This window comes from Osmia lignaria, chromosome 16, assembly GCF_051020975.1.
Source record: "Osmia lignaria lignaria isolate PbOS001 chromosome 16, iyOsmLign1, whole genome shotgun sequence".
In the NCBI taxonomy this organism is placed as follows: domain Eukaryota; kingdom Metazoa; phylum Arthropoda; class Insecta; order Hymenoptera; family Megachilidae; genus Osmia; species Osmia lignaria.
In genome coordinates this window covers 767729-783320 of record NC_135047.1, presented here as the reverse complement: position 1 = coordinate 783320, position 15592 = coordinate 767729, and the positions used below count along the sequence as shown (strand labels likewise).

Sequence of the window (15592 nt, the reverse complement as noted above, 5' to 3'; positions counted from 1 at the left end):
TTCGCGCAATTACCACTGTCGTAATCACCTTTGTATATCAGTGTAGACGGTACAAACGTCGCGCGTTTGCATGAAATTTTGATAAGCACGACACGAGTATTTTTAACACGTGGATATCTACTTCAATAAGCAAAGCTTATGATACGAGTTGTTTACTAGTAAAGAAGCAAAGATTCTTTGAAACATTTCAAAATCATCAATTTCCTAATAAAATGAATACGTACATGATCGAAAGAGCGTATTGTCCAGTTCTCGAGGTTCGAACGAGAAATGTACCATCTGGCCTCTCGGCCAATAAACGATCAGCATCGGGACGAGAACATTCTAAATAAAGCCACGTCTTCTCGTCCGAATGAACTTCAAGATCCACTTCCTGAAGATCTCCGTACAATTCGCCCAATACAGGATTTGAAAGCGAGTGTAAAGTGAATATAAGTTTATTGATTTTGTTTTGATTCATACCATTCTTCTTCAACCATCTGAAACATAATGTATCGTTTACAAGTATTCTAACTAAAATTATATCACTGATAATTTAAAAAAAAGCACGCAACACTTACGTTACATGCTTATCCTTCTGGCGTTGAAGCTGTTGAATTTCAGGTTTCAGTTTCTGCATTTCTCTTTCGAGAGTTCTGTTGTAAGCAATCTGTTCTTTCAAGCAACGATCCAATTGCTCTCTGCTATCTTCTAAGGATTTCAGTCTTCGTTTCAACAGTTCTGCATTTTCGGTTAATCTATAAATACCAAAGTGATTACATACTCTCCTTCGAATGAATGATCGAAAGTACAGATAAATGATACTCACGTTAATATTTCGTGAGGTTGAGCTTCTTTCTGGAACTTTTCTTGCAATTTCGTTTGATCCTCGAACATTTTAATAGCCTCCGAGAACGCTTCCAACGCTTGCCGTTTCAGTTGTACCTCGGAAGCGGTTCTGTTATACATTTCCGAGAAACCAAGGTACTCCTTCAATGCGTCGGTTAACTCTTTGTCGAGTTCAATGTATTTTTGTACGACATTCGCCATGTCTGTTGTACTTCCAATATCATCGTCCTGATAAAAGAGAAGGAAAAAACGACAGACTCGATTTAATAATGGAAAAAAACAGAAACAAAGAGAGAGAGAACGACGTTTAAATCATCTCGAAAGTTACCTGTTGAAACCGAGACACAGGGTACAATAGTTTAATATCCAGCGTGGCATTATACTGTGCCAAAGAGCAATTCCTATAGTGATCCACCAGCTCGATAACCGAATGAAAGTTATACGGCTCCGAGAAGCCATATTTTCCGTTCCGCTGACAAATCTTGATAAGCTTGTTGGTCCCATCTTTACGCAATGTCAGGGTATATTCCCCTCCCTTCGAGGAAGCGTCACGAACCAAAAAGGTACCATCCGGTGCATCGATCATTTTCTCGTTAACTTCATCCCTCGTTATGTCTCCCCAATACCATTCAGCTTCTTGCAGTGTACGTGGCCTAATGAATGAAACGTAAAACAATGGATGTAGAATGTAGAGTAAGGAAAAATTTAACAACTCTCTCCCTTGAAGCATATTATTATAAATTGTTATTATTCACTATGTTTAGGGAGAATTACCTATGAGGTTGTTGCTGTTGTTGCTGTGGTTGTTGTAGCTGTTGTTGTTGTTGTTGATTACTTTCTGCGCTGGACGTTGATGGAGCCATAGTAGTGCTATCCTCGTCAAGAACAGGGAACGGATCTAAAACTGGAAATTGTGGTCTCGAAACTTTTCGCGGTGGTAGTTGCGGAGGACTCGCGAATTGTGGCAATCTTTCGTTCCAATCGCCGTGTAATAAAAGTATCTCTATAATTCGTATATGAGCCTCGATATTGTGAACGATTTGTCTGGAACAGCAAAGAAAATGATCATTTATAAAGATCCATACAAAGTACAATCGTTTGACCGCGACTAATAGATAGCCGGCCACATAAGAATTAACAGAGGATTCGCTGTCGAAGCAATAAATTTTTAGCAAAATGAAAAAGCAACCGATTGCGATTTATCTCTTCTGGTTCAACTCGTTTCAAGCGAAAAGCGATGATGCAACAACCGCGCATCGGTTAATGCGAAACTATGGAAACGCGTTAATTGGACATATTTTTATCATCGTTCGTCGCTCATCTCTTGCCAATACACTCGCGGCCTTAAACGTGAACGTACTGATGATTGACTAACTTATTGTATATCTGGTTGAAAGGGTTAACTATATTATTATATTATATTATTCCTATTCCTCTGACTGTTTACCGTTCTGTTCTGTCCCCAAAGGATTAACACACCCTTTTTTAAAAATAATAATCAATAATCTATAATTAACTCAATCATTTATTATATTTATATTGAATTCTTGATTTTAACGTTTGTTCTCGCAAAATCATGTACACCGATTATACAGACAACAACTCCACTGTGTATGAATTTACTGCAGTCTGATGTAGACACACAAGTATAATAAATTGAAATAATTATTTTTCTGAACTTACACGATCCGTTCCCAAGGTGGTCTGACGAAAATGTGACAGAGAACCTGTATGAGGATGGTAGGAGGCTCCGTGTAACCTCTTGCGTGTTGCAGCTGACAGATTCGACAGAAATGAGCCATCAAATGAAACAATGTGGTACGATGATGTTCTGGAAGCTCAAGGACCAGCTGTGCTAAACGTTGCGCGCATTGTTCGTCATTCTTCGTATCTAAATACAAGAAAACAATGTCTCCTATATCCTTGATTAAAATAAAACATCGTTATTTTGATTCAATATGGAACTGGATGCTTACTAGATGCTTCGATAAACCTGTCGTAGAATTGAACGGGTATCACCGGATCCGGCAATTCCCGTAGAAATTTCTTCAATACGCTCGCGATACATTGCGGGGTGTAGGAATTTAAATCAGCGTTACAAACATCTAGAAACGTAATGATGATTATTCGTTAAGAGAATGAAATATGATGGAAAAATATTGGCGATGGTAATAGTGAAAAGTTAATTGGCTGACATTACTTCTCAATTAGACGTAACAAGCAATGAATTTTGTTTACCTTCGTTTAACTTTTGCCGCAGTTCCAACGTTTGCTCGTTAGGAGGACTGCTGTGGTAGACTTTGTAAAGATCCAGCGTGCTATCCGCAAACGCCTTCTCCTCCAAGGCACGGGTACACCGTTCAACTAGGATAGGTGCGGTACGAGTGGAAGTGTCGAATTGCAAGCACAAACCAAGACCGAATACTGAAATATAAAATACAATCGATCGTATCAACAAATTTCTATACAGTCCACTCAAAATGTTAAATTATCTAATCAGACGAGCATGAGTAGAATAATTCGAATGAAAAAAATTTCATTTCCACCCAAGTGTATCTGTACGTGTATTTGCGATCGGTATTTCAATTGTAAGTCAAAAATTTCCATCGCACGCGTACAATTTCAAAATGTAAACACCGTTACACGTAACGAGTAAGTATAACCGTGTTTGGTAACGAAAGGGTTAAAAACTTTCGTTCGCACGTGTGTTGATGTTCGACCAATGACAGAGAGAAAAATCAAGGGAACAGCTGTGAAAACGAAAACGAAGTCGAAGACGAAGACGATGACGATGATACCATGTGGCTTATAATGCGAATCTTCGACGAGAGTAACGTGACAAATAGCAATAACGAAGAGAAAAAAAGTATGTGCAAACAGGTGCACGTAAAGGAGAAAAAGCATCGAGTGTCATTGACCCGGTAGAGGGGTAATAATCGCGCGACGAAAATTAATTAGCTGTGTAAATTAGCGTCCGCTCGCTGGGGAAACATTCGCGGCGGGTTGAACGTCGCGGCCGCCACAGAGAAAACGGGGGCCTTTTGCTAAAGAGACAGAAACGGGCATCTGCAACAGATTCGTCCGTTTTTATGGATATGTTGGAAAGAAAAAGAAAAATTCCTGACATCTTACAGACGCATTCCAGACGCTCGAGGAGAAACGTAAAATCGTAAAGAACGTTCTCTCTTTCGTTCTTTCTTTCTCCGGCAGGCTGGATGGAGCAAACGAGTGACCCAGGGAAGTCGTAGCTACCATTCCTTTTTGTTCCAGCACGGATCGGACGAAAATAAGCGGGTCGAAAGGAAAGGATGCGTATATTTTTCTACGCGGTTACGTAACGTGTTCGCATGGTGGACGACATTCCATGGAGGCAGGGGTCTTGCACGAATATCGGCGTCCTTTCGAAGGACCATTGTGTACATAATCCAACTCCATTTATCCAAATACGTTTACCTATGCGGAATAATGAAATTTCATGCTTGAATTCACTTATTCAAATATGTCGTCCTATTATTCAAACAAGAAATCATTGTTACCGAGCCGAAGCAGTGACTCTCTATTAAGCTATCTAATTTTAACTTAATCATCGACAGCCACTGCTTACACAAATATAATATAATATAATAGAAAAATGTCCTCTATTCTACTGCTCCTCGTGTACCATCGGTACACGTGGTGGTCTCAGCCTTTTCCATTTCAATCAGCAAAACTCTAAAGTCCAATTTCAGTGTAAGAATATGTAATAGAAAAATGATGATCGTAGTTTAAAAGCAAGTCGAACCTCATCGTCGATCCATCGTAGGACACTTGTACAATCAAAGGCGTGTAAGTACGCATGCATTATAAGAAGAAACTAAGATATAGACATGTGCGGAGGAGTGGGAAAGAGAGGAAAGAAGGCGAAGGATGAAGAGGAGAAGTGAAAAGAGAAGAAGAAGATGGTGGGAGTTGTAGGAGAGACTGGTACCAAGCAGAGGTAGGAGAAAGAAATTTATTTTTACGACCACACAACAACGACGTCTTGTTCTGTTCGTGAGAGTGTATCTTGTCGAGAAAAAAAAGTTTGAATTAAAAATCTGCGCGAGCACGTCGGTCGGGCAATATAAATTAAACGCACTGACTGCCACGACGAGGGTCACCGATAATCGACATCTGCAATTTTGTACAATCGCATGAATAATTAAAAAAAAAAAAAAAAAGAGAGAGAAGACAACGGATTTATTTTTACTGCTATTTGACGTCGAATTTAACGTGTTAATAAAAAAAACAAGCGTTTCCATTATTCCATTTAAATCTAAAATCGGTAATTATTTAGAACTTGCTCCTGCTCACCGATTTTCGTGACCTTGAAATATGTTGTCAAGGTCATCATTCTGAACAACTTTTCCCTATACATTGTACCGCTGCTCGGCCTGAGTTTCCGAGATATTTGCAAAAATCTTTGGTAATTAGTTAGAAGTTTGCCCTCCTCACCGATTTTCGTGACCTTGAAATATGTTGTCAAGGTCATCATTCTGAACAACTTTTCCCTATACATTGTACCACCGCTCGGCCTTAGTTTCCGAGATATTTGCAAAAATCTTTAAACTTAGATTACGAGTACACTGTATTCTGGGAAAAATGGAGACTGAATGGTGATTGAAAAGTGATTGAAGTGGTTTGAGGTTAGGGTTAGGGTTAGGGTGTTGTTTTTGATTTTTTCACGTTATAATTACTCTTTCTTTCATTTTTTATATATTGTATACTTATTATTCATTTTGTGTTTTGTCAGAAATCGGAAACATTTCGCCCATTATGTCAAAAAATGCCATTATACGCTCATTAACATCATGTTGACGTCGGAATAAAAACTCGGCTATATATTCCACGTAATGAGACGTACGAGTGCCATAACGAGGAATATTAGCTCTCGTATCACGCCATGTACGCAGTAAACCTAAACCTAACCTAACCCTAACCCTAACCCTAACCCTAACCTCAAACCACTTCAATCACTCTTTCAATCTTTTTTTACGAATATCTCGGAAACTAAGGCCGAGCGGCGGTAACATGTACAGGGAAAAGTTGTTCAGAATGATGACCTTGACAACATATTTCAAGGTCACGAAAATCGGTGAGGAGGACCAACTTCTAAATAATTACCCTAAAATCATTTCATCTAAAAGGAAAACGATATCTTAGGAAGTTGTCTCGGTTTGCTTATATCGATAACACTTTAATCGTCTACACTCTACACGTTGGATCACGATTCCAAGAGTTGCCACAGAATTTCTGAGAAAACTGTCTACCTTCGCGGGAACGCATACTCGCGGCGCGTATTACAGCTCGTAGGCGTCGTAAGTGACGAATGTGGCGATGATCTTCGTTGCAACTGTAGGTATCTATCTTGTTTTCAGTACACTTGGATAATAACTCGTAACCTACAATACGACTTTCAAAACAATAATAATTTGAGTGTTTAAAATTCATGTTCGAATCGTAATGTATGCGTTGATCACCGCAACATAATCTATTGATACGGAATAACAATAACAACAGCAAGTCGGTCCGGCTCCAACACTCTCGGTTCACACTTCAACCAGGCTATAACTCAATGTTTCGATCGAAAGACACCATGAATATTTAGTTATTCAGATATTAGAACGACAAGTAACGCGGCAAGCATCGCTGGCGTCCTTGCTGCAAACTTCATAAACCGTGTGTCCGCGGCGTTCGATTGCAAAGCAGGCAACAAGCTCGATTCCAGCGTCAGCGAACACGTTTCTGATGCAATCCGGGGATAGTCGCGGTTAAAAGACATCTGAATTTTTAAATTGTTTCCGTGTTTCCGTCCCATTAACGTAACGAAGAAGTAAATGGGTGTGTTACGGACCGAGGCTGTATCAATGTCACACGTTACGAAAGTGGACGGGTGCGTATGTATGTGTGGGTATTTTGTCACACTTACCTGGAGTAAATCTATGGACACGATTTTCCGAGTCGACTGGCAGGCAGTTAGGGGGCAAACCCGTCGCCGTACACGTCCTGTGAGCTACTAAACCGCAATCTATCGGACAGAAAGCAAAGAAAAACTATTAATATAGTAATATTTTCTATATTTCTCTTTGACAATCTTTTTTGTCTCATTTTTTTTTTTTTTTTTTTTTTTTTTCTTCACTTTTAATCAGTCATCGTAAAAGTTTGACAAACGTTATCACGATCGATGATCGATTATTATCAATTGGTATCGATGAGTTGATAAAACACACCTAGACAGAGAAAACCTTGATGCAGCAGGCCCCTGAGGTATTTATGGCACTTGTCGCACTTTTCCAACACGCTGAAGCTTTGTGGCATGAGGGTATGAGCATTATTACAAGTCGAAGAACCACTGGCAACGGAAGAGATCGAGTCGGTGACCATGCTGGACGTGGATGGTGTGGCTATGGCGGCAAACTGTGGCAACGAAATCGACGACGGTGAGGCTGAAGACTGGCATAGCTCCTCGATGCAAGCTAAAATGGTTCTCTGGTGGAACTCATCCTTGATGCCCATGTTCTGCGAACAAGACAAATCGTGCGATCCTTTGTACCGTCGTTGGTCGAATCAACAAGTTTCCTGATTTCTTAATCCATTATATCTAACACTGATTCAAGTATTTCATACCGATAGCCCTTCTTTCCGGGTCAGTAGATTCCCGAGTCAACAGGTGTCAGGGACACAAAGTGTGTTAGTCTAATATGTTAGCTTCTTTACATGGTTAAATCGCTCGATGCATTACTATTATGGACTTCTGCTTGGAAATTTTTCAGCCGTATCGATTAAATCGCTATGGAATTTCTAAAACGTGAAGTAAATAGATTGTTAAATCATTTCGCTACTTCCGTCAGGCTAGCAGGAATTTTGTCCAAGTTATGGTATTCGGGTGTGAGAACGTCCTGGCTATTTTAAAATGTGCCGACTAACGTGTTTCCCGGCGCCACGTCGCGCACTGGGCCAAATCTGGCTATTATTAGCCTGTACGCGGCAAAAGTGAGAATCGATGCGCACACGTATGTAGGTAGAGTGTTAAGAAAAATAATGGTCACGGCTCATCGAGCGATTCGGTAACAATGCTGCGTAGAGGAGGAAATCTGGCCAACGTCAGCTATCCTCAAAGAAGTCGAGCGATAGAAGAATGTGAAAGATAGAGGTGACAGTACGAAGATGTTAAGTGTCACCACGAAGGGCAATCAAGTAAATAGGCATCGGTATACTATAAAATTGAAACTGTAAACGCCGAAATGCAGAAGCTGAAACACATGTCAAGCTACAATATTACTAGCGGACCCTGTTCCCTCTAGGTCAATAAGCAATGCCTTCAGTATTTTATGCCTCTGTAAGTTTGAAATAAGGCCACTTCGTAACTGCGACCCGTCAACGCTACAATTTTACACCCTAGGTCAATAAGCAGTATTTCTTACAGATGCTTTTGCTTTTACTTCTGCTTTTTTATAGCTCCATAAGTCTGAAATAAGGCCACTTTGTAACCATCAACGATCTAACTAATTTTCACAATCCATTCAGAGAGAACAAATCACTTCCCTAAGGTTTCTTTACAACTTATCCATCCTCTTAACGAGTATAACGAATACGGTTAAAAAAGAAAGTTTTAAGACGTAATTATCTCATTCTTCGTTCGACCGCGGTCGGTGTAACGACAAGTAGCCGCGGAAACGGCGAAGCCTTCGATCCGCGAGGACGAAACATAATTTGCCAGCTCATGGCTCGAGTGCAAAAAAAAAAAAAAAAAAAAGAAACGAGCGACGAGAGTGTAGAATTTTTGCTTGTATCAGCGAACGAGATAAGACGGCACGGGGTTAACATGTAATTTATCAACGCTGAGACGGCCAGCGTGGAGCGTTAATTAGACGCGCAAAGACATCAATCCCGAAAGTTTGTTCTTTTTTCCTTTTCTTTCCTTTTTCGGGGAAAGAAAGACACACGTTTCTTGCATCGCGAGATGGTCGTTAAATTGTTACGCTTCGTCGTCTGGAACGGAAAACGCTTGCTCGACCGACCCGTCGACGCCATGATAAAGATAGTAACGCCCTTAATTTGTTTTCAATAATCGGACCGTGTCTCGTGCTCTGGAAAGAAAACGTCTCAGACGAGAACGAGGTGTCGTGTCGTTCTTCATAGAATATGAAGAGGGGAAACTGATTTGGAAGAAATCACGGCGTCGTCGAACAAACGTGTTCGGAATTCGTTATTCATTCGAGTAGCTAAGCAATGAGAAAGGTGTGCCAGGATGGCACGAACGGATTCGTAAATCGATTTCAGATTAAGAAAAGATACCTAAGGACCAAAGGATCTGCAGAGCTAAGGAGAAGCAGATGCGGTTTCTTTCCTACGAGACTCATGGGAGCTAAGGAGTGAATCCTCGAGTGAAGGACGAGGCGAACGGGAACCGAACGATTTCTCGCGCCGAAAGGACACTTGGAGACGATTTACGAGTCGATTAGCATGGTAATACACGATTTACGCTCGAAGGATCCTTGGCCAGACGAGTATTTTTACTCTTTTCGTCTGAACACGAGTATCGAGACGCGTCGAGACCCGTCGTGACTAAATTTCCAAAAGATCCTTGCTAACACGATCATCTATTCGAAAGAGAAAAAATAACCCCCGAAGTTTTCTTTTATGATAAAACAAAATCTCTTCTCCGAAAAAAAAGAAACTTGAAAAATTTGATGCTTATCTCAATGCGGAAATGAATGTCAAGCAATTAGCGAGCGACGATCAGTTGATATCAGATACAGTTAATCCATTAATGAAGAATTCGCTATAGAATCAATGAATTTATAGCGAAAATAAATTTCTATTCGGCACATTTTCGTCAACCTTCACCGTGAATTTACTCGTGGTTTTTAAAAGTCGTACACGATGCTTTGAACTGCTTCGAAATTCTGAAGTCATGCCCGAAGATAACGTTTGGAGAATTCTTTGGCAAAGATACGAACTCGAAGATGCTCGCCAAGTACAGCTGATAAACGGTGAAAAATTTCGCCGAAGGAGGAAAGATAGAAAGAAAAAAGGAAAGAGTAAAATATATGTACGTGTATGGGGGAGAGAGAAAAGAGAGAGAGGGACGGAGAGAGGAGTCGATAAAGAGTCGAGCGTGGCGTACAAGAGACGCTACACAGGGCAATTACAGGGTCAACGGGCCAAGGAAAACGTCGTCCAGATACTCTCGACTCGAGGTCATCGCCTTTGAGTACTAGCCAAAGAATTTTCGATCTCCCACCAACATGGTTACTGAACCGACACGGTTCCCTGAATCGAAACCACGAGAGAAACGAGAAGAAAAATTCGCGGTCGACTACCATATTGCTTGCCATCCGTTCTCGATCTCCAAACGATCAGACCCTTATCGACTTTTAATGGTCTCACAGTTGTTCGCTACCAAGTTTCCGATAAACGTTGGAATTTTAACAAACTCTCCCGGCGATATATCGAAACTTTACTCGATTTCCTTGATAAGAACAAAACTAAAATGCTCGATCAATTTTTTGAGACGCGAATAATTTGCTTCGTCTTTTCTGTCGCGATTAGTGCAAAGCTTTCTATAATATTAGGTTACTGTTTATCAAGCACAGAAAGTCTGATATAGTTTAATGGCATAATAATAATGAGATGGAATGTAACAAGAAATTGTAACTATGAAAAGAAAGAAAGAAATTTGGATGAAATTGACTTACCATGAGCTTATCCCGGTCTAGGTGGGGAAGATCACTGCCCTTGACGTCCTTCGACTTGAAAACGTCCGCATAGCGGTAGAGATTTAGGGCAGCCATCCATTCGACCACGTTTAATGATGTCCACTCGTTCACGGGCTGCCGATAGAAGTGAACGACTCAGGAATAAAAAACATTTCTATACCAAGTACAGGTATGAAGTGATCGAAAAGGAAATGAAATGGCATCATCGTGGAAGGAATTCGCGCAGAATCGCACGACGCAACGATTTGCAAAGAAACGCTAGCAGATATAATTAATCTGACTTATTCGCGAATGAAATTATGTAACGAATCCGGTATAATCGTCGGTAGCGAATTCCACGCGCCGATAAATCGCAATGACGCGTTTACCATTTAAAAAATTCGCACGCGAACCCGCGGGGAAAACGTGCTTGTATAAACAGAATGAATAATTTCAGACACTGGCGTGATCGATTCCCCTTCTCCCATTCCTTCTTCCTCCTACAAATTCCAGTCTCGTTCTGTGAAATTCGAACGTCAATTAAGTTGCTTGAATTGGTCGCAAGTGTCTCGGAAATCTATTGGTACGCTTTCATTAACGCGTCGTCTGTTGTCAAAGTCATTGCTGATCGATGCTTGATATTTCATTTAACCAAATCATTGAAAAATTACATTAGTAACATTAGTAACTTGAAATACAAAATTAGTATGTCGTGTTGCAGCAGACGTGACTAATTCTATTGTGCCAGACAACGCATTAACACCTTATCACGTGAAAATATAAATTATTAAAGATTAACGATTAAAGATGTTTAGTCTATAATTTACACTTCGACAACCGCAAATATCATGTCATTTTCTTATATCCTACATATACCTAAAGGAAATTTGCCTTTTTCTCTCACAACTACACGTGTTTGGGCTGACTGTCGAACAAGTAGAGGCGTCCGTCCAGTGATCAGACACAAAGAGACTGATTCTACTCCTTGCACGGACAGGAATGCCAGAAATTGAACACGTTGATTGTCGCACTCGAAATACACATAACGAGCAATATATCGATAGAGTAGTCGATAAAGCGAAAACGTAAAAACCAACGGGGAAAAAAGAAAACGTAACCTTCTCTCGTAACCTTAAGACTTAAGCCTACGATCGGGACGATATGAGCTAGATAAGGCTGAGCTTCGTATCACGACCACTCGAAAAAAAACTCAAGTCTGATCTCTGAATATTCACATTTATCATTTGATAGACTGTGGGAGAATTTTCTTAGAGAAATTGTAAGAATCGTGAAAATTGTGAAAATTTATCAATGTCGTGAATCGTGTTTGAACTCGAAGAAAATAGAATACCGTTGATTGTATAAGCTTGATAATGTGATTAGAATTATATCGGCTCGAACGTTAACGGAAACGCGTGAGACGTTCTTCTATACAATCGTGTACAATTCAAGCACGCGTTAATGTTTACTTATAATTAGAAACCAAGAAACCGAGGATCAAATGAATCGTAACCGTTCTAAGTATCTCGCTCCGTTCAATGCTAATTAATTATAGAGAATTCTAAATAATTATAAATTCAGACATCGATGGTAAGTCGACAATTGTCGGTAATTGTAAACAATTACCTAATATATATGTAGATAATATATTGCTAGATTTTCTTCGCTATCATTCGCGAAAGTTTCAAAAGAATTCGTTTCGTTTTAATCGTCATTGATTTACGATACCCCGGCACCGCTACTACAGTAGAAACGTCAAATGATTAAGTCATCATTTCGACCTTGCTCCTATCGAAGACCAGACGGAATCATCGTCACGATCGTAAACTCTAAACTCGCAATGATAAACAGCAACGTTGTTAACGAGAGAAAGTCAAATGTAAAGATTACACTTATAGTACTACCGGTGTTTCCCTAAAAACTGCAAAATTATCGCTTCCGTTCCGTACACTGTAAATATAAACATTGTATTCTGAATGATTCGAAGCAGTAGCTTTAACCGTACAGATAATCAAAGTTTTAAATCTCACACGATATTCAACGTATTAATAATCTATATCATTTTGTGTCTGAATATACATCGTTATCTCTACTGCGGTCCATTGTGGCAGTCGAAGTGTAATAACTGCAACCATTTCCTATACATTATACACCGTCCGGTCCCCTCGCGTACCGCATGCAAGAAAAGTGCAAGAGAAACGCAAGAGAAATGTTCATAAAAAAGAAAAGAAAAGTTCCCCTTTAACGGTTTAGCGTTGCTTTCGCCGTGAGATAAGAGTAACGATGCTCGTAGATTGCGATTTATCAAGGGGGAACGAAGCGAGCCTGGACACGCGTCGAACAAGCAGAAAGAAGGAACAGTTCGAAGCAGAGAAGGAGAAGAATGAGCGATCGTACTGACCTTGTCCTTGTCGAGAACCTGGCCCGGTAGCGCGTGACCCTTGCTACTCCATTGGCAGAGATGCTGCCCGCTGTACTCCGAGCAGACCACGTGGAAGCACGCATGACACTCTGTGGGACATAGAGAACCGCACATGCAACAGCAGGGATTACAAGCGGCTGTTAGCTTATTAGTGGTCGTCTCGGACCCGGTTCCATTGCCCTTGACAAGGGCGCGTTGCCCGTTACTGGCAAAGCCCTGCTGACCGATTGAATTCGCGTCGACACCGCCCTCTGCCACTCGTTCGCGACTACCGCTCAACGAGCGCGACCGCGACCGCGACCGCGACGGTTCGATGGTCTGCAGCCACGGCTGTTGCAACTGCGGTACGATACCGTCGCACGAGCACAAGAACCGATGAAATGACACCGGTCTGGCACAAGCGGAAACGTTTATCCAACAATTCTGATCGTGTTCGACGTGTTCGCTCGTAGGCGGTGGCGGAATAACGTTTTTCGAACGAAACGTTTGCCTCGCAGCATCCTCGTTCTGTAAACTGTTAATTTGGCCCGATTGGGGTACGTTCAACGAGGATATACCGGGATAATGATTGAGAGTTACGTTGCCGTTCATCAAACTTGTGGAGATCGATGGAGTCGAGGAGACGACGGGTGAGAAAGTAGTAGCGGGTGCAGAAGAGCAGCTGGACGAAGGGGAAGTGCTGTTAACGGGATGAGTTTGGTGATTACCAACAACAGGGTAACGTCTGGATAAGGGCAATGTGACATTCCCTTTGGATTTGCTCAATTCGGAACCGCGAGTGGGATCGTTGACGTAAATGTTTCTAGACGGGCTTGGTCGGCTCGTCGAACCGGTAAAATGAAGATCGTTGTAGGTCGCATTGTGGACAATGGTTGGTAAATGTGATGGCAGTTGTCTCGAATCGCGGTGCAGCTGCAGATTGGACGCGATCGAGGTGGAGGCGGTCGATGCTGGTGGCACGATCGTTGGGGTAACGGACGAGCTCGAGGCGACGGGGTTCGTCGTCCCGGCACCCTTCCGGAGCATGTAATTGTCCGAGTCGACAGCTAAGAGCCGTGGCATGGCCGTGCTTTTAGCTTTATTGTCATCGCTCGGGTTCTCGTTCGGCGACTTGAGTGATTTCGGTGATTTCGGCGATACTTTCGTTTCGGCTAGCTTCTCGTATTCCTCTCTGTTCGCTGGCGACGTTATCGGGCTAAGGAGATCGTGTATCCTTCCGTGTAAGGTGACCGCAGGCTGCACCTGCGGAGCAGCGGTCGCAGCTGCGGCGGCGGCGGCGGCGGCAGCAGCGGCAGCGGCGGATGCACTTGACGCCCGCTTCATAGCTAAGGCCGGTCACGATCATCAAAGCTCGAGCCACGACTAGGTTTTATTAAACGCTTCCATGCTGGAGGCTCTCGAGTTATAGTCGCTGGTGCGTTCCGGTGAGTCCTGAGCCTCCCTTGACAGACACGATTCACGAGCCCTCATCGTCGTCTCTGCCGCGTGTCACCGACTTTTTCCCTCGTTCCACGGTTTCCACCTTGAAATCGTTGTAACTCTTTCTTCTTGCTCTTCCTCTTTCACTACTCGCCGCTGCTGTTCGCCGTGGGACGTTTCAGGCGCCGCGTCGACAGACTCTCGTGTGTTAAAAACGTGAACGTTTTGCTCGAGTCGCGGTGCAAGGTCACTCGCATGTCGTCAGTAACGCTCGCGCCGATCGGTCCCCGTCGCGCCGCGCCGCTTTGAAAGAAAACTTTCTTCACGGACGACGGTCGATCTGAAAATTCGGTTCGAGACGTTCCGTCAAGTTCGTTGATCTCTGCCGTTTCTACTCTGTTCCGTGTCACTCGATTTTTACACCGTGTCGCGACTCAGGCCTCTCCACTCTTCTCTTTCTCGCCCCCTCTTTCTCTGTTTACAAAAGAAACCGAAATCCCGATGTCCTTAATCACCGTTTAAAAATCGTTTAATTGCCTACCGATCAGTCCCGGGTAAACGTGTCGTTTCGCATTCGATAGTTAGCTTATCGCCCGAACACGCCGATATCTTCATGAAGAAAAGATTCCATTCGGTATTAACGCGAACGTAAGGAGGGGGGCAACAGTCTGTCGAATTTGAACGGTAACGTCGAGACACGATCCAACGTGTGATTCGTTGCACGTTCAACTTCGTCCTTTATTATTAGTACGATTAAAATGGAAACAGACAGACGGAGACACGAAACGTAGGAAACGGATAAAGATGAGAAAAAAACCGATGAGAGCAAGAGGGAACGAGACGAAGAGGAAAAAGTCGCTCCCGTGGGTGTGACCTCGTGTAAATTCGTTTTCCATAAATCTCACTCCTACCACTTTTCTCTCTCTTTCTATCTCTCGTGCGCGCACACACGACCTTTGTATAAACGCCGAGATTCGCCGAGCCGAACGAAACCGGTTTCGTCAAGCAACGACACCGAACGATTTTCAACGTAGTCCCCGCGAGCCGTGTGTAGCCGACGGGAGAGATCCTCGTGGGTTTATCGAGTGTAATTCCAGGTGACCTTAAAGCGGTTCCCTTCGTCAATTAGATCGAATTTATTTTACCAATACGCTCGACGAACAAGGTTTTCTGCTTGCACACGATACGTCTCGAATCGAATCGA

At 42.3% G+C, this 15592-nt stretch overlaps 1 protein-coding gene across 5 annotated transcripts in view; it reads right to left on the bottom strand.

Moving 5' to 3' along the window:
• Pi3K21B (phosphatidylinositol 3-kinase regulatory subunit alpha) overlaps nucleotides 1-15592 on the bottom strand; it is a 35569-nt gene that overhangs the window by 6451 nt on the left and 13526 nt on the right. For 3 of the 5 annotated variants that reach the window (XM_034316838.2, XM_034316840.2, XM_076692891.1), the window contains 12 exons: nucleotides 12949-13058; nucleotides 10548-10682; nucleotides 7077-7365; nucleotides 6776-6874; nucleotides 3067-3252; nucleotides 2805-2933; nucleotides 2512-2719; nucleotides 1603-1872; nucleotides 1157-1481; nucleotides 809-1056; nucleotides 561-737; nucleotides 225-479 (listed from right to left, as the gene is read on the bottom strand). In XM_034316838.2, the coding sequence (XP_034172729.1) occupies nucleotides 225-479; nucleotides 561-737; nucleotides 809-1056; nucleotides 1157-1481; nucleotides 1603-1872; nucleotides 2512-2719; nucleotides 2805-2933; nucleotides 3067-3252; nucleotides 6776-6874; nucleotides 7077-7365; nucleotides 10548-10682; nucleotides 12949-13058 (2431 nt within the window). Of the gene's footprint in view, nucleotides 1-224; nucleotides 480-560; nucleotides 738-808; nucleotides 1057-1156; nucleotides 1482-1602; nucleotides 1873-2511; nucleotides 2720-2804; nucleotides 2934-3066; nucleotides 3253-6775; nucleotides 6875-7076; nucleotides 7366-10547; nucleotides 10683-12948; nucleotides 15590-15592 lie in introns of those variants that run through there. The other 2 variants (XM_034316837.2, XM_034316836.2) reach the window with 2 other exon arrangements.